Raw genomic sequence first — 18,722 nt, 5'->3', positions numbered from 1 at the left:
TGAGTAAAAAGGGGTTGTTTTATAGCTCGAGTAGGAGTCTTTATGGAGTGAGATAGAAACTTCAACTGAGATGAAAAATACGTGTTTTATGTTTTCATTTGTGACACATTATCTAAAGACACTGTTATCTATTTATAACTCTGACCTCCTCTTTATGTCCTGTCTTTTCCCATCTGTCCTGCTCTAAATGGTTCTGCTGTCCCCTCGTAGGTTGACAACAAAGAGAAGGAGAAGGTCAGTCAGGGCCATCGTGTTTTGTGTGTAGTGCTGTACAAGTAGACCTAAATAAATTGAATCTTGTGAAAATGTTCCATTTTTTTGTCACACATTTCAGGAAGTTAAACTCATGGATTTATTCCAAAACAGTAAAGATATTTTAAGCCTTTATTTTGATGATTATGGCTTACAGATATTGAAAACCCCAAATTAAGTGTCTCTGAAAACTAGAGAATTGCATAAGATTAGTTGAAAAATTATATTTGAAAAATAAATGTCAGGCTTCTTAAAAGGTATGTTTTCCATGTACTCAGTACTTGGCTGGGGCTCCTTTTGTGTGAATTACTGCTTCAATGCGGCAAGGAGATCAGCCTGTGGTTCTGCTGAGGTGTAATGGCAACCCAGGTTGCTTTAATAGCGGCCTTCAGGTCATCTGCATTGTTGGTTCTGGTGTCTCTCATCTTCATCTTGACAATACTCCATAGATTCTTTATGGTAGTGGTTTTCAATCCTGGTCCTCAGGACCCACTGTCCTTCATGTTTTAGATGTGTTCCTGCGCCAGCACAACTGAATCAAGTGATTGCATTACCTCCTCAGCAGCCGTCAAGTGCTGCAAAGGCCTGTTAATCACCCATTTTTCAGGTCAGGTGTGCGAAGGCAGAGAAACACCTAAAACATGCAGAACAGTGGTTCCTGAGGACCAGGATTGAAAACCACTGCTCTATGGAGGTCAAGTCAGTTCAGGTCATTCAAGAACAGTAACATCACGGTCACTGAAACAGCTTTTGGTACCTTTAGCAGTGTGGGGCAGTACCAAGTCCTGCTGGAAAATAAAATGGGGATCTTCATAAAGCTTTTCAGCAGAAGGAAGCATGAGGTGCTCTAATGTTTCCTGGTGGATGGCTGTGTTGACCATGGACTTTAGAAAACCCAGTGGACCAGAACCAACAGATGATATAGCTCCCCAAATCATTACTGACTATGGAAACTTCACGCTGGACTTCAAGCAACTTGGATTACAGGTCCTTCTCAAAATATTAGCATATTGTGATAAAGTTCTTTATTTTCCATAATGTCATGATGAAAATTTAACATTCATATATTTTAGATTCATTGCACACTAACTGAAATATTTCAGGTCTTTTATTGTCTTAATACGGATGATTTTGGCATACAGCTCATGAAAACCCAAAATTCCTATCTCACAAAATTAGCATATCATTAAAAGGGTCTCTAAACGAGCTATGAACCTAATCATCTGAATCAACGAGTTAACTCTAAACACCTGCAAAAGATTCCTGAGGCCTTTAAAACTCCCAGCCTGGTTCATCACTCAAAACCCCAATCATGGGTAAGACTGCCGACCTGACTGCTGTCCAGAAGGCCACTATTGACACCCTCAAGCAAGAGGGTAAGACACAGAAAGAAATTTCTGAACGAATAGGCTGTTCCCAGAGTGCTGTATCAAGGCACCTCAGTGGGAAGTCTGTGGGAAGGAAAAAGTGTGGCAGAAAACGCTGCACAACGAGAAGAGGTGACCGGACCCTGAGGAAGATTGTGGAGAAGGGCAGATTCCAGACCTTGGGGGACCTGCGGAAGCAGTGGACTGAGTCTGGAGTAGAAACATCCAGAGCCACCGTGCACAGGCGTGTGCAGGAAATGGGCTACAGGTGCTGCATTCCCCAGACCTGGGCTACAGTGAAGCAGCACTGGACTGTTGCTCAGTGGTCCAAAGTACTTTTTTCAGATGAAAGCAAATTCTGCATGTCATTCGGAAATCAAGGTGCCAGAGTCTGGAGGAAGACTGGGGAGAAGGAAATGCCAAAATGCCAGAAGTCCAGTGTCAAGTACCCACAGTCAGTGATGGTCTGGGCCTCCATAAGACCTCAGCAGTGCCACAGGCTGATTGCCTCCATGCCACGCCGCATTGAAGCAGTCATTTCTGCCAAAGGATTCCCGACCAAGTATTGAGTGCATAACTGTACATGATTATTTGAAGGTTGACGTTTTTTGTATTAAAAACACTTTTCTTTTATTGGTCGGATGAAATATGCTAATTTTGTGAGAGGAATTTTGGGTTTTCATGAGCTGTATGCCAAAATCATCCATATTAAGACAATAAAAGACCTGAAATATTTCAGTTAGTGTGCAATGAATCTAAAATATATGAATGTTAAATTTTCATCATGACATTATGGAAAATAATGAACTTTATCACAATATGCTAATATTTTGAGAAGGACCTGTATATGCCTCTCCTCTCTTCCTCCAGACTCTGGGACTTTGATTTCCAAATGAAATGCAAACTTTACTTTCATCTGAAAACAGGACCACTGAACGACAGTCCAGTAGATAAGATGCTTCTAACGTTGTTTCTGGTTCAGGAGTGGCTTGACATTAAGAATGCAACATTTGTAGCTCATGTTTAGGAGTTGTCTGTGCGTAGTGGCTCTTGATGCACTGACTTCAGCCTCAGTGCAATTCTTGTGAAGCTCCCCGAATTCTTCAGTGGATTTTGGATCCTCGCTGCAGATATTCTTTATGCTGGTGCACCTTTTCCTACCACATTTCTTTCTTTCACACAACTTTCTATAAATATTCTATAACTTTTTCACAATATTCAAATTTTGTAATACACTAAATTTTGGGTTTTCGTTATCTGTAAACCATAATCATCAAAATTACAAGAAAAAGGCTTGAAATATTCCACTCTGTGTAATAAATAAAAAATGTAAGAGTTTCACTTTCTGAAATAAATGACCAAAACTATTGAAGTTTTTACGATAGTCTAATTTATTCAGGAGTACTTGTAATAGTGAGGTTTCATCAGCTGTGTGTTTGTATTCTGTTCTTATGAAGATAAAGAATCCTATCAGGACAGGATGTTTCAGCTGTGCTCAGTTATAGACTTTACAAAGACAATAGAAATTAAAAGATTAGTTTCCTGCTGTTACAATGAGTGTCCAGACATCTTTTTCCTGTCTCAAAGCACTCAAACAAAGCTTCAGTTGATTGTTGGCAGCTGCATACAATTAATCAGAGAAGATTGAAAATGTGGTTGAAGTGGAAAGCAAGTGGAAACAGGCTTTAGATGCTGCCTTTTCATGTTTTATCACTGAGCACGATTGTTTCTGAAATCAGAGCCCTTTTTTTGTAGAATTGAATGGATTCATGATTGGGTTTTTTTGTGAGAGCAGTTATCTGTCCTCCTGTAGGACAACTCCTCAGCTTATGATGAGAGCGAGGAGGAGCAGGAGAAGGTTTGGTTTGTTTGGTTTCATACTCCTCATTTTTCTAGAACTAACCTCTTCTGCTCGTGGACTCCTCAGCACCGACTAAAATCCTCATATTTTAACATTGTCTCCACTCGCTTCTCCATTGTGTTGTGCAGGTTTCTCTGTATCAGGTGTGGCCAAGTCCAGTCGTTAAAAGCTAACATGCTGCAACTGTTGGATTCATCCCTTCTCCAACACACCTGAATGAAATGGCTGAATTCCCACATCAGCATTCAGTCATTCAGATCTGCAGAGGCCTGGTAACGAGTTATTCATTTGATTCAGGTGTTTTGGAGCAGGGATGCATCGGAAAGTTGCTGGGTGGTAGGTCTTGAGGACTGGACTTGCCTTGTCAACCCTGTTCTATATATTCCTCTTCATCACCCACCTGTTATCTTCATTTAAACTCAAATTCTTCTGTTTTGTTTTGTGTTTCTCCTGTCTTTGATTAAAAGCTTGATGAGGAGAAGGTGAGCCTTAAACAGAATAACTGGACACAAATGTTTTTGTTGTTTTTATTTTTATTTTTGTGTGTTTAACATTTGAACAAGTTGTCTTTTTCTTTTCCATCTCTTCATAGTCTGAGTGCAAAAAGGAAAAGGTTTGTGCTTGTAAATCCTCATCCTAAAAGCAACATTTTTGCACCTATATTTGACAGCAATCCGCCCACATCTTTAGCTATTTTTTTTACATGTCTTTACCCTTGAAAGACCGGAAAATTAATTCATCATTTATTGCCATAGTATTATCTCACACTGAACATTTTTGAAACATGGCATACAACCTTTAGATTGAGTTTCTTTTTTTATTTGCATCCCCTGCTGTTAAATTTTGTTGTCCAACGCCCTTTCAGCTACAATAGCTCTTCTACGAAAACATTTCACAAGGTTATACTTTACATGCAGAAGGATCTTTGACCATTCCTCCTTGCAAAATCTCTCTAGATCATCCAGATTCCTGGGTCTTCTCCCATGAGCTCTTATCTGCAGCTCAGCCCACATGTTTTCTATTGGATTTACTGTAGGTCTGGGGACAGAGATGGTTTTAATAAAAGATTCAATTTTTGTGTTACTTTTTGCAGTATGTTTCAGATTACTATCCTGCTATATGATAAAATGACCGATTTTCAGTTTACTGGCAGAGGCCATCAGATTTTATTTGAAACCTACTGGTATTTCAAAGAGTCCAAGGTTGGATTTTGAGATTATGCTGCTGCAATAAAAGATGTATTATTTAGGACTTTTTACATTCTCACAGCCCCTCTGTGCTAGTGCATGCATTATATTAACTTTCCTAACACAATCAAGGGGTTAAAATCATAACCTTGGTCTGAGATGTACCTCAAGGTGTAAATCTTGTGTCTGTGCATAATTCTGTCAAATGTCAAGGTGGCATTTCAGCTCTTTAGTCCCCTCCAAGGAGATGATGCAGGTTAAAAGAGGAAATTGGGAATTACAAACCCTGCAACTATTTCACCTGTAAGCAATAATTAAGGTGTGAGTCGCAGCCTGCAGGAGAAGGACGGTGAAACTGCTAGAACAAGAAGGCTGCCAGCATGTTGTTGTTGTTGCTCATGACTGTGTCTGCAAGGGGGATATGAAACAGAAGCTGTGGCTCACCCACACGTGTGTGTGTTTTCAGGCTGAAAAGAAGGACGAAGAGAAGCAGGTTGGTTGGTTTCTGATCTCATTTCACCTCCATCTGCAGAAAGCTTCCCACTAAGTTTATTAAACATTGCTTTAATGCAGTGCTCCCTGCAATGGCTAATCTTTACAGACTGGTATTTTCTGTCCATTGTTTAATAATTACTTTATTTTAACGTTTTCCTGTAAATGTTTTACTTTACTAGTTGTGAAATATGTCTGGCTAATAAAGCTTTCCTCTTGAATTTTTTCATCCTCATTTTTGCCAAAGGAGGAGTCTAATACCAAAGAGGTAGGTTAATCCTCACTTTAGATACAGGTTAATCTCCCGAAATTAGAATATCATCAAAAGGTCAATCTTTTTGATGATATTCTGCCTTTAAGACAAACCTCGATTTGTCTTGAAGGCATCTGCACCTGGTGTGAACAGGGCCAAATAGTGCTGTATACAAGGCTAATATTGGAAAGTTAGGTGGAATGAAAAATGTGATAAAGGTGAACAAGCAACAGGGATGAGCTCAGGTTCGAAAGGAGTAGGAAACAAAGCCCATTCGAGTGTTTGGGGGACATTCACAAGGTTTGGATTGCCGCTGGGGCCATTACCTTTTAAAGACTGTCTTCATTGCACTCTACATGTCACACACCTTGTACTTCATGATTGCACCGCATCAAGGCCATAACACAATTTTTCCCAGAGTGTCAGAAAGCAGAAAGCTCCACCGTGACCTTGCTACAGTAGTTTATGTCCATGCTTAAAACATTCGGGAAGCCCTAACGTTTAACAAGAAGCCCCCTTTTGTTCTTTATAAAGCCCTGATGAGCTCACAAGACCTTGTAAAGACCAAACATATTCAGATTTGTTATTGTTTTCCTTTATGATGGGATCTTCTTTCAGTGCAAAGCCGGGTGTAAGTGTGCTGCCTGGATTGTCGCTAATCGCCAAATAAATAGAACATATAAATACAGATTAAAACTCCATAAATGTAAATGGAGAGTCAAAACAACATCACTGATCATGATTCAAACTGTTGACAAACTATTACCTAACGTGAGAAGTTTTCAAATTCAAAAAACTCTGAAGGGAAACATTTTTAATCCTGATTAGAAAAGACTCCATAGAGCAAAATATGTAAATTACTCATAAACAACCACAAATAAATTCTAAAGTGTTCTATATCTTGTCTAGAGTTGTGATGTGATAACTTTGAGGCCCGACTGAAGCTGACCATGTCAATAGTTCTGTCTACTGACCCTGTTTGCTCGCACATTTCCCAGAACTGTTCCCACTTAATTTTATCATCAATGGAGGCAAGAAACCCATTTTGATCTGTTTGACCATCTCCTTCCCTTGTTTACCTCTGTTTAATGTGTCTTAATATAGTTACGGGGGTAAAGGGCAGAAAAGACTGCTTTAGATGTTGTCTAATGTTTATTTTTTGCTTGGTGTGCTCTTTACAGTCAAACGAAGAAGTCAACAAGGTCTGTCTGCTTAGTGAACATCATCTTTCCTTCCCACTACATGTGCTGTATAAATATAGCATCCTTCCAGCTGTCCCCATTAGAGATCATTGGTACCTATTGCCTTGTGGTAGAAGTTTTCATTAAATTCACCCCCTGCAGTCCAGCAAATATCATAAAACCAGACATGTGTGTAGTTTTGTTATCTATCATTGGGTGATTCTTCTTATGCTTTTATCTTTTTTTTATATATTTCTGTCGTTCTGGAAAGACTGAAGCCACTGCTGTGGTCACACAGAAGGTACAGTGAAGTTAAATGGTTAAAGTATTGCCTCTTTATCAGTTTAAGGTGGACTGAGTGTCACTTTTTAGTCTATTTCTGTCCTTAAGATGATTTTATTGAATTTTTGGAGAAATATCTGCCATATTTTTTTAATCTGGAAAAGTCTGGAAATGTGTGGGAACCTTGGAAAAAAGGCATGTGTCTCAAGCTCCTGATTCCCAGTTCCCGATCTTGGGACTCTCTACCCAGCATGTTTTAAATGTTTCCGAGCTTCGTCATGCTGAATTTAGATTAGTGGTTCATTATCAGACTTCTCTGGATCTTAGTGACTTGCTGTTGAGGTATTTCATTGGTTGAGGGTCAGGTCTATGGGAGCAGAAAAAACGTCTAAAGCATGCAAAGATCCAGGGCTGTGGATCTGAAGGTCAAGGGTTGGGAAACAGACTTATGAAAGGAGCACAGAATGAAATCTTAACCAACATGGTTGTACATGGGTTCAACTGACTCAACCACAGAGTTGTAAACATAAAATAACTATAAAAATACTACATATAAAAGACTTTGGTACTATACTAAAACTACTTGGTCTACATCACTGCTGTAGTATTCAGATATTAAACCAAGGGTTCCTCCTTGCCACAGCACAGTAGTTTAGTAGTTCTACATGCTTATGTGTAATGTAAAGATACCACAAAGAAATTATGAGCCATTTCCTTGATTCCCTTCATCTACCACATTTATTGTGGTTCCTTGTTTAAGAGCTTTGCTTAGCTTGGATGAATAATTTGCTGTTCTGTTCAGTTAATGCTTTATGGGACGCTGGAGTGTGGCTGATCTATCCAGGGTATGACCATGTCAGCTTTGTCCTAATTAACAGGGGTGGCATGTTTTAAACTGAGTAAACTTCCAGTACTGAAGGTAAACTGAATTCTGCAATTAACTTGTTCCGAATCTATGTTGGAAAACTGTGCATGACCTTAATTTTTCAAAGAGATCGAAGACTCACTTTGACGTTTACATGCCCATAAATATGTTTTACTCAGAGTTCCATGTAAACACAGAAGGGTATTTTGTTGATCTGCCTTTCACCTCCATCAGTGGAACATTTATCAATTAACATGCAACAGGGAGAAGAAGTGCTGTCGCTTGAAAGTCGCTGCTCCTCTTTAGCCCACTTTTATATATATACTCTGTGGCAGTGTGCCCAGTGTCTTCTAGCTAATAACACTCTCCTACAGTTATTTATGGAGCACTTTTAATAAAGACTTATTGGGATGCCTCGCCTTGTATTCGTCCAGCTATGGCTTTGAGTGGTGTAACACATGGAGAACAGGTGAAGCATCATAATGAGCTTCGGTTTTCTTACTTACAGATCTATTGATGGTTTGTTACCAAGCTTCTCAAGGCCAGTTTATCCTGCAGCCCATGAAAGACAAGTTTAGTGCTGGATCCTTTTTGCATGAAACAGCTTTGTGCTGTGGCCACTCAGGTGGTTCTTTGTAATTCATATTTGGCCCATATGTCCCCAGATTAGTTTAGCATTATGTTAAGCATCACCTGAAGTGGGGTTAAAGTTTATAGGACTTTATAAGAGTTATTTGTTTTTTTGCAGAAATTAATAAAAACACAGCAGCTGGCATTTTTGTAACTTCAAATAGCGTTTATTTGTTATTTTTGCTTTAGGTACCTCATTTCAACCTCAGCCATATGGTTTATTATATACACAATCCCTATGCAGGTGCAAAAAGTCATGAATTATTTTCCAGGCCTGGATAAGTATGGAAAAGGATGTGAGCATGTAAACATATATGTATGTCCAGACTTTATGTCCTATCCCAATGTCTAGAAGGTCTGTCCTTCTTTCCTTACAAATGTCCTTCCTTCCTTCAAGCCTGTTGAATTATCAGCCACATGAACTCATAAAAAAAACTATTAGTATTTTATATTTTAGGTGAATGTAAAAGACTGAGGACTCTGGGAAGTGGAGTCTGGAAAAGTAGTGAATTCTTACATGTAAAATGTGTCGGAACTCTGTATGTAATAATGTGTGAATGTTCAGCTTTCACTCAGCTTCAATCAATCCTTTTCTGTCGAAAATTAAAGCTACCTCCATGACGTTTACGGCTTCTTATAAAAAGGTTTTTATTTCAGCCACTTGAGCATTTTTGAAGAACTGCTCGAGTTTCAGGAAATAGCCTCTTTAAATGCTCCACTCAGACACCAATGAGGTCTAAAGAGCTTGTCTTTTGTATTTGCTGTCACATCTATGAATTCTATACACATTAAATGTATCATAGGCTGTACTTTTCTTCAGGGTGTCAACGCTTATTTTGTACTGCCTCACTGTATGCAGTGCTTACACACTGATTTCAGTGTGTGTCTAATATGAAAAGAGACATCTGCTGCAGAATCTCCTCAACAATATTTTCTTTTTCAGCAGGCAACATCATCCTGTTTTAAATTTACAAAAAGTTCCGATAAATGTCAGTGCATGCACTGAATGACACATAAGGAGGGGGTTAATTTACAGAAAGAACCTTAGTGTGACCCGATCCATGACCCGACTTGTATAAATGATTCATTTTAGCAGAGTGACAACCTAAGGTCAAGTAGATTCAACTATTATATTCTTGCTTATGCTTTTATTTAAAAAAAAAATAGTTATGCATAAGGAAGTTTGCAACTGATTATAAAATGATTCCTAAAGTAAGGGTCAGGACTCCAACATGGGCCATGGAACGCCAAGACGGGATCATCTCATGAAATTTAAATGAGATTATGGTAAAGTGATCTTCTAGTCATACAGTCCACTCTTAGCCATGTTCGCCCATCTACACTCACTAACTCACGCACATTCATACACTGATACGCAGTAGGGAACTTGGGAACAAGTGCCTTGCCCAGGGCTATATCGACATATGGCAGGAGAGGAGGCTGGAATCTAACCCTCACCTTTTACAGTTGAATACTTTTCTCCTTGAGTCATATTTACCCAACTGGTCAAAAGTTATTCATGAAAAAAAGCACAATTTCATCAAGTCCTGAGCAAGCACATGGTGACAATGGACAGATAATTGTGCTGAGCACTTGACTTTGTAGCAATCCCTCATACTGAGAAAGTGTCTGGCGAATGTGGTAAGAAACAACTTCCTTTAATTAGCCAGAAACCTTCAGGAAAGAAAAATAGTTACGCAAAGAATAGCAGGTCCACTAGATTTATGGGATGAAAGTAAACAGAGAGAGAAGGATACACGTAGTTAGTCTCAGGAAAGCGTTAAAAGCAAAAATATATATTATTGGGGCCACAGTTTGCTGTTGATTTAAAAGTGCCACTTCTAACTTCCTGAGGCGGTGCAGTGCTAGCTTGGAACTGTGTTCCTCTGTGCTCTTTTTCAACAATATTGATTGTGTGAAGTGTAAAAAAAGAGGTTGGTGTGGCTTTAAAATGGAAGAACAATTAAAATCATGAAACTTGAGTATCTCCTCAGAAGAGCAACCAGGTCACATCTGTTAAATGTTATTGCAGCCCGTTCTGGCTAAAGTACTGAGTCCAAAGTGTGTCCACCCTGTTACCATCTCTTTTATCCTTTTCATTTCTAACCATGTTGCAGCTGGATACTGAGGCCGCCAACATCCTCAATGACCTGCAGGTGAAGCTCAGTACTGTCCTAGACAACTTCAGCGCTGTGTTTGCCAAAAGGTAACAGCCTTTAGAACCTGGCTCAAATCTAAACCCCAAAGCTAAATAGACTAACAAAGATGTGAGACATGCAAAAACCATTATAAGCCTAGCAAAAAGGGTGTTTTACTAACTTAACCCCTGCTCTTTCCAGTTTCCAGAACCGTATAAACAGCTGCATGCGGCAGATGGCGGAGATCCTCTACCAGATGAAAGGCCCACCCAACCACAACACTGCAGAGGCAGAAGCCGACACCACACTGAGGCCCCTAATGGAGTTCCTGGATGGAAAGTAAGTTGACAAGATCTGCTGTAGATTAAGCTCAGGGGTGCTCAGCTCCTTCTTTCAAAGATAAAGAGTATAACCTTACCGAGAAAATGGTAAATTGGAGGTCAGTGTCATATTTAAATTATGTAGAACTGAGCCAAGCCAAACTGACAGGTGGAAACATCTCTTCACGTTCGGAGTTAGACTCTTTCTCGAACTCAAGTGTCTTGTTTACAAGTAATGCCAGGGTGGAGCGAGATTGGATGGAGTGGACAGGAATTTCATTTAAAGTAACAACGTTGATCCAAGAGGCGTACCTCTTTAAATTTAATTGTCTGTCTACATTCTAACCTTCAACTACAGACATGACACATAGTGTGCTGTAAAAAAGTATTTGCCCCCCTACAGATTTCTTCTGTTTCTGTCACAATATTTGTTATTAAAACTAATTTTAATAACAAAGATAACTTGAGTAAATACCAAATCAAGTTTTCATTTAATAAGGGAAAAAAGCTATCCAAACCAATCTGAACATAAATGAAAAAGCAGTTGGCCACCTTGTTCAATCATGAATTAACTGTGATTAACCAAATTTTTTGAAAGCCACACCCAAACCTGTTTACTGCCAACCTGCACAATTAAGAATTAACTCAAATAGAACCTGACGTGCAACACATAGTCGGCAAAAATATCTTAAAAAGCAACAAATGCCTCGGTTACAAAGCCACATCTCAGGCTTTGGGTCTGCAGTGAACCGCAGTGAGAACCATTTTCCACAACCAGTTAAAACATGAAACTGTGGTGAACTTTACCAGGAGTGTCTGGCCTACCAAAGTTACTCCAAGAGCACAGAAATCTCTCAACCAGGATGGCAGAAAAGAACCCAGAACCACATCAAAGCACTGCCGGCCCTTATTTGCCTCAGTTTAACATTAACAGAAAGACTGGTCAAGGGCGCGGCGCTGGTGGTGTAGGTGTTAGCGCACGACCAAATATAGAGGCTATAGTCCTCGAAGCGGCTGTCGCGAGTTCGACCTTTGCCGAATGTCTCCCCCTCTCTTTGCCCCTCCTTCCTGTCTGCCTACTGTCAAAAATAAAGGCCTCTAGTGCCGAAAACTCTCCCCATGCATGCTCTATACTCCCAGGTCCAGGCGTCGGTACCCTCTAAGGGCAACCAGCCCTCGGACTCAGGAGGTGGTCCCTGTCCCTCCTGGGGCAGAGACAGGCAGACAGCGCCGGCACCGCCCAGACCCGGGCAGCCCCAGCCTGGCCCCCGCCCCGAACCCAGTCCCCAACAACCCCCATCTACCTCCGGAGAGGGGGCTATGTACAAAAGAGGGGTCCACATGGCCCAAACCAGCCCGCGAACCAGAGTCGCTCCAGGACGGAGCAGTCCCGACCCCCCAATGAGCTCTGATCCCAACCCCAGTGAACCCCAACATCAACCTCCCCAAAGGGCCACCCCCAACAAGGACACCGATATCGAACACATGCCCTTGAACCCAAACGCCACGAATCCCCTCCCCCACAGGGGAACATCCTCACAGGTGAACTCCATAGCCGAGAGGCCGATGAAGCCACACCCACCCACCGCAAGCTCCACACTTAGCCCCGCTCTAAGCACCCCTGCCGCACCCTGCTCCACCACCACACAGCGCGCCGCAACGGCAAGGCAAGGGCCTCGCGCAACACCACCCTCGCCCACCGGCGCAACAGGGCAGACCCTACCAAGCACCACACCCACAACAGGACTCCCGACCCCGCAGCATGACTGGACAAACTCACCCACCCGGTACCCGGGGCCAGTGTCCCCAACCATGCCCCCACAATGCCCCCGTCGGCCACAAAAAAAACAAAAAAAAAAAAACACTACATTCCTGCCACTGCAACGACCGCCCAGGGAGAAACACTATCCAGCTCAGCTCCACCATCGCCGCCCAGCCGATCCAAACGCCGGCGACCCCACATCCCAGAAGTGGATACAACCCCTCCACCCCACAGGCTGCAGCCCCTCCACGACACACCCCCACCCACCGCCCCGATCCCCCCCCCACACGACAGCCAGCAAAGCAGCACACCACCAAGCCCCCCCAACCACCCAGACAGCGCCAGCAGCCCCAGCCCACCAGTCCACGAGAGGGATACATGCACCAGCCGGGTACCTGGGCCATGCAGGCCAACCGCTCCAGGCCAAGCACAACCCACCAGCCACCCCGGTGCAGTCACAAGATGTGCTCTGCCGCCCCACCTACCCGACCGCCAGCCGCAGCCCGGTGCCCGACCATGGGCCAGAACCACAGAAGGAAGCAGTGGAAGAAGGCCACTGCAGCACCAGTTACCAGGCACCCCGCCAACCCCACCCCCAAACCCAGGGGTGCCCCAGCCCGCCGGCCACCCCGCATGGCGCACCACAGCCCACCAAGCAGTCCAGCCGGCCAGCCCCTCCACCGAAGCGGGGCCGCAGACCAGGGCCCAAAGCCAGAGGCCGAGATCCAAGGGAACCCAAGCGATCCCGAGAGAGAGAGCCGAAACGCCAGCCCCAGCACCAGACAATCCCCAAGACCAGACCCCCAAACCCTGCTCAGACCCGACTAGAGGGCCCACTCCCTCTCCCGGCCTCCGACCACAGATGGGAAATGTACAGCCAGCTTCTTAACATTTAAGTAGGTTTGCTGTTGATTTCAGCAAAAAAATTCAATATCCCTTTTTTTCACTGTGTAAAAACTCTATTAGTCCAGTTATCGTCTGTTGTCCCAAACTCGCCTTAGACTGCTTCTTGTGTTAACGCAGTTAGGTGGCGTATGTATCCCATTAATGCTGGATGATGCTTATTTCACTCATGCCAGATCATATTGGAAGCTCGTTGCTGCCATCTGGTGGTCAGAATCATGTTGAGTTATGCCAATGTTACGCATTTGCAAACTCTTTATTTACATTATAGAAAAAAACAAAACATTTCATATATAATTAAAAAATAAGACAGTAAGAGATTAAGAAGATTAAATGCCTCCAAATTAAATGTACATTGGCCATTTTGGGTTGTCTGGTTTGTGTGTTTCTCATTAACCAATATTATTTGTTATTATCTTTACTCATTTGTAAACCACTGTCATTCATTACTGCGTGCATTTTCTTAGGCACACCTCATATATCAAACTTTCAAACCTCATCTTACTTTTGCTTGTATTCCAGCCTCAGCATATTTGCTGACATCTGTGAGAAAACTGTGCTGAAGAGGATCCTAAAAGATCTGTGGAAGATTGTCCTAAGCAGCCTGGAGAGGACTGTCGTCCTGCCCCAAAGCAACGACAGCCTGGTGAGAGTAACAACATCCCTCCCCATCCTTGCCTACCTCACTCATTGCAACTCTAACCTTGTTCAAAATTATACACACGAAAAGGCCTCAGATAATGGGATTTATTTTAGAGATTAAACACCAAAACTCCAGAATCAAAGCTTCACACATGCCTCCTTCAGGACTTTAATTTTCTCCCTTGTTATCTACAATGCACCAGACAAATTGACAATTATAAGGGTAGAGGAATAGAAGAAGAATGTTGCACAGATGACAATGAAAGTCAGGTTTCTGTTGAGGTGAAAAGAGAATTCTGGATTCTTTCCTTTTGCTGTTTTGCTCTTCAGGCACCTTGTTTAAAATTATATTTAGCTGAATTTATGTCAAAATTTCCGACATTAATATTTACTAATTATTTTGCGCATTTTGTTAGTGATTATGACTGGTCTTTTATAGATGCTATAATAGCTACAGAAAGAGTAAATCTCCAGACCTGTATACAGTGTAGATCATGCGTAGTAGATCATGGAAGGATCTCCAGAGCATTTGTGGGCTTTGCTGCCCTTTGCTGGTGGCTGTTAGTCAGTGTTTTCCTTTTCCAGTAGGTTGGGAAGATTTTTCACAGTTTTTCCAAGTGTTTTGTCTCAGTCTGATGTATGTGTTTGGGGAAAAATGACATCTTGCTCTTTCTCTGTTTGCAGGGAGCTCAACTCCTCACAGCAGCAAAAGGACTCTCTAATCTCAAGGTAACAGACAGAGCATTAATCAGAGACATTTATTTCTCTGACAGGGCTTTGTAGGACCTAATTAGAGTTTATTATTCATTATTGTGTTCTCAGTTATTCATTTAAAAAAGCCTAAAAATAAAATAAGATTGACCTATTCAATACAAACTGCCCCTCTTTGCAAACAATGAACTTCTGTTCTTAAGCTTTAAGATTTGACTAAATTAATTACACTTGATTAGAAACTGAAGATAAAACTCTGCAACTATAATGTCTTGCATAAGTATTCACAGCTAGTTTTTCACATGAAATCCCTATAAACATTCATTGAACTTTGTGGATGTAATGTAACAAAATATAATAAATGGGTGTGAATACTTTTGTAAGGCTCTGTATGTGTCTCTCCTTTTTCTGTGCACTTAAGTAATTTTCTTACTGTGTTTGTAATATGTAGATCCACTGATTTCTCATAGTTTCTCCTTTGTGTATGCATCTTGAGGGCTGCTTTATAAGGAACATTTGTGTTAATGTTTGACTTTTGCTTTCAACAGGGAGGAGCTGAAGCCAAAACTCTAACACCTAAACAGTGTATAATTATTGATGCAGGGCTAGAGACAATCAAGGTAGGTCTAATAAACACTCCTAATTCTTTAAGACAGGATTTGGAAAAGGTCAGCTGCATCCTAACTTTTATTGCACAAAAAATTGTTTCTTGTCCTTTTTAGTATGATTTTTTTTAACAATCTAAAATTATGTTATTTTAAAATGTTTAGGAAAAGGTGTAGAAGGGTAGTGTAGATGTATTTAATAAATATAACACCAAACCAAATGGATAACGGAGCTGGACGTACACACAAACAGATGGTCCGATGTCAGATGGGTGCAATTCAGTGAGCAGCAAACTCGTACTGCTGTCCTGTCTTCTTCTGCTGAGCTGATTCTCCATCAGGGTCTCCCTGAATCCCTCAGTCAGAGCAGATGACGTCCCACAATATACTGTCGGGTGTAACTTCAGTGTGCTTTCCACAACAATGGCAGGATTGTTCCTCTACCCTCAGTGCTGCAAAGTGAGCACCAAGGTTTTTAGCAAACCTTCTCATCATTACCTGGTTCCTATGCAGTCAGGAAAATTCTGTAATTTGATTTTAGTATTTTAGTTTAAATAAATATTTATATTTACTCATCCCGATATTTAAAGGTTGTCAGTCCTTCCATCATCATGTCCTCTGTTATTTCCTTCCTTTCAATCTAGTGTCATTCTTTCTACTTCTTCCTTTTTTTATCCTTTCTTCCTTGTGTCGTTCTTTTGTACCTTCTTTGTATACTTATTTCCTGTCTTCGCTTCCTTTTTTGAATCCTTTTCTTTCTCTTATCATTTGTTCCTTTCTCTTTGATGTCCTTCCTTCACTCTGCAGCTTTCATATATAAAGCCAAAACACTGTAGAATTATCTTCCATATATTATTTGTGAAAGTTTGTATTTTAAAGTGAGTATATAGGACATTTATTCAACCTTTAAATCAGATCACCAGTCCTTCACAGGACAACACTGAGAGACGCAACCATTCACACTCATACCTAAGGCCAGTATAGAGAGACCAGTTAATCTAAAAGTCATGTTTTTCGACTGTGGGATGAAGCTGGAATACCTAGAGAGAACCCATGCATGTTGGGAGAACATGCAGAAATACCCAAGGCTAGAATTCGAACCAAGGACCTTCTTGCTGCAAGGCAACAGTGCTACCAGCTGTGCCACCGTGCAGCCCGTGCAGCCCTATTGCTGTATAAAGGACAGAGAACTAAAAATTCAGCTAGAATCAGCAAATCTACAGCAAACTGAAAGTCCAGTGGTGTTTTAAAGTGTCTTAATCCTGAATCAAGATTGCAGGTGCAGGTATCAAGGGATCTTTTCATCCTTATTGAACAATATGGGAGTCTACACTCAGTGTGGTATGTCTTGAGCAACTAGAACTGCCATCTTGCCACTGTGACATATCTGAACTCAGTCAAATCCAGCTTTATTTATAAAGCACTTTAATATGCCACTCAGGATCAAAGTGCTCTGTAGAAGAAAGAATACAAACATACTAAATAAAAGACTAGAAGAAGACGCAAAACATAAAATAAAACTACAAATATATAAGATAGATAAAAACACGCATAGGGACAGCCATAAAATAAAAACTGATAAAATCACAATAAATATGTCAAAAACTTGGTCAAATCAAAATCTCATGTGCTGAGAAAAGCCAGAGCAAAGAGATACTCTATGTTTAACCAGGCAAAGAAGAAGGCTGTCTGAATGCCCCACATGCTGGAGAAACAAACCAACTGTCTTTATGCAAACTCACAATGTGACTCCTATGAATCTTAATAAAGTTCTGCCAATACTGGTAATGCATCTCCAAGGCATCCTTAGTATCTGCTGACCTGAACTCCTTTTTTCTGACTGTAGGATGCTCAGGATGCTCTACTCCTGATTCAGACACTCATACCCCATTATCCCCGTTTCAGAGATGCCAGGTCCTTTGAAATCCACTCATATATATTCCCCCTCACTGCATGTGGACCAAATTATGTTCAAATCGGAGCCATTTTTTCTAGGAGTTTACTTCTTTTTTTAATGATTCTTTACAATTATTATTTTTAAAAATAGTAGACATTTTTTACTTTCTGAATATTCTTTCAGCTAATTACTTTTGTTGATAGCATATTTAAATTGAAATTTGATCATTTAAAAAAAGAAAATTATATACATTTTTGGGGAAATAACTAGATTAACTTAGATTACATTACCTTAATTACATTACAGACTACTTTACTTTTTACTTCTTTGGTAATAAAACGATTGTTTCCTCCCTTTGTTGTCTTTCAGCAATACTTTCATGCTGGAGGAAACGGGCTGAAGAAAGTATTTGTTGAGAAAAGTCCTGAGCTAGCTTCAATGCGTTACGCCCTCTCACTGTACACCCAGAGCACCGATGCGTTGATCAAAACCTTCGTCACAACACAACACTCCCAAGGTGATCTCAGACCCACACGCTGCATGTGTCTGATGCTGGTTATGTGGTTTATTTGTCCTAAAATCATGTCTTTGTTATTGTCTCAGTGCACGATGGGATTGGCATCAGAATCACCGGCAATGAGAAGATTAAGCCTGACAGGGGTAAATCATTTAAAGTGTAAAGTTGAGGCTTTCTGCAGCGTCTTTGTGGGGGTGATTAGTAGGGGAAAACACCTCAGCTGAAACATCTGAATGTTGGATATCCGTGAAATGAAACTGAACCTTTGTGAGATCTTTCTGGGTCTTCCTGAAGACCACAGGATGCTCAGCTCTGGAATCGCTACAGATATACGCTCACCGGCCACTTTATTACGTACACCTTGCTAGTACCGGGTTGGACCCCCTTTTGCCTTCAGAACTGCCTTAATCCTTGGTGGCATAGATTCAACAAGGTACTGGAAACATTCCTCAGAGTTTGGTCCATATTGACATGACAGCATCACACAGATGCTGCAGATTTGTCGGCTGCACATCCATGATGCGAATCTCTCGTTCCACCACATCCCAAAGGTGCTCTATTGGATTGAGATCTGGTGACTGTGGAGGCCATTTGAGTCCAGTGAACTCATTGTCATGTTCAAGAAACCAGTCTGAGATGATTGGTGCTTTATGACATGGCGCGTTATCCTGCTGGAAGTAACCATCAGTAGATGGGTACACTGTGGTCATAAAGGGATGGACATGGTCAGCAACAATACTCAGGTAGGCTGTGGCGTTGACACGATGCTCAATTGGTACTAAGGGGCCCAAAGTGTGACAAGAAAATATCCCCCACACCTTTACACCACCACCCCTAGCCTGAACCGTTGATACAAG

General features: G+C 41.3%; 1 protein-coding gene across 4 annotated transcripts in view; it reads left to right on the top strand.

Moving 5' to 3' along the window:
* The window catches only part of LOC124877798 (protein unc-13 homolog B-like), a 222,850-nt gene that overhangs the window by 199,793 nt on the left and 4,335 nt on the right, over positions 1-18,722 (top strand). For 2 of the 4 annotated variants that reach the window (XM_047381326.1, XM_047381323.1), the window contains 15 exons: positions 211-234; positions 3,433-3,477; positions 3,948-3,962; positions 4,073-4,093; positions 5,134-5,160; positions 5,407-5,427; positions 6,594-6,614; positions 6,865-6,894; positions 10,488-10,576; positions 10,710-10,847; positions 14,016-14,139; positions 14,820-14,864; positions 15,395-15,466; positions 17,718-17,865; positions 17,952-18,008. In XM_047381326.1, coding sequence (XP_047237282.1) covers positions 211-234; positions 3,433-3,477; positions 3,948-3,962; positions 4,073-4,093; positions 5,134-5,160; positions 5,407-5,427; positions 6,594-6,614; positions 6,865-6,894; positions 10,488-10,576; positions 10,710-10,847; positions 14,016-14,139; positions 14,820-14,864; positions 15,395-15,466; positions 17,718-17,865; positions 17,952-18,008 — 877 coding nt within the window. The remainder of the gene's footprint in view (positions 1-210; positions 235-3,432; positions 3,478-3,947; positions 3,963-4,072; positions 4,094-5,133; positions 5,161-5,406; positions 5,428-6,593; positions 6,615-6,864; positions 6,895-10,487; positions 10,577-10,709; positions 10,848-14,015; positions 14,140-14,819; positions 14,865-15,394; positions 15,467-17,717; positions 17,866-17,951; positions 18,009-18,722) is intronic. The other 2 variants (XM_047381324.1, XM_047381325.1) reach the window with 2 other exon arrangements.

This window comes from Girardinichthys multiradiatus, chromosome 12 (assembly GCF_021462225.1).
Source record: "Girardinichthys multiradiatus isolate DD_20200921_A chromosome 12, DD_fGirMul_XY1, whole genome shotgun sequence".
In the NCBI taxonomy this organism is placed as follows: Eukaryota; Metazoa; Chordata; class Actinopteri; order Cyprinodontiformes; family Goodeidae; genus Girardinichthys; species Girardinichthys multiradiatus.
Note: the sequence above shows the minus strand (reverse complement) of the source record. Positions and strands in the feature narration are given on the sequence as shown.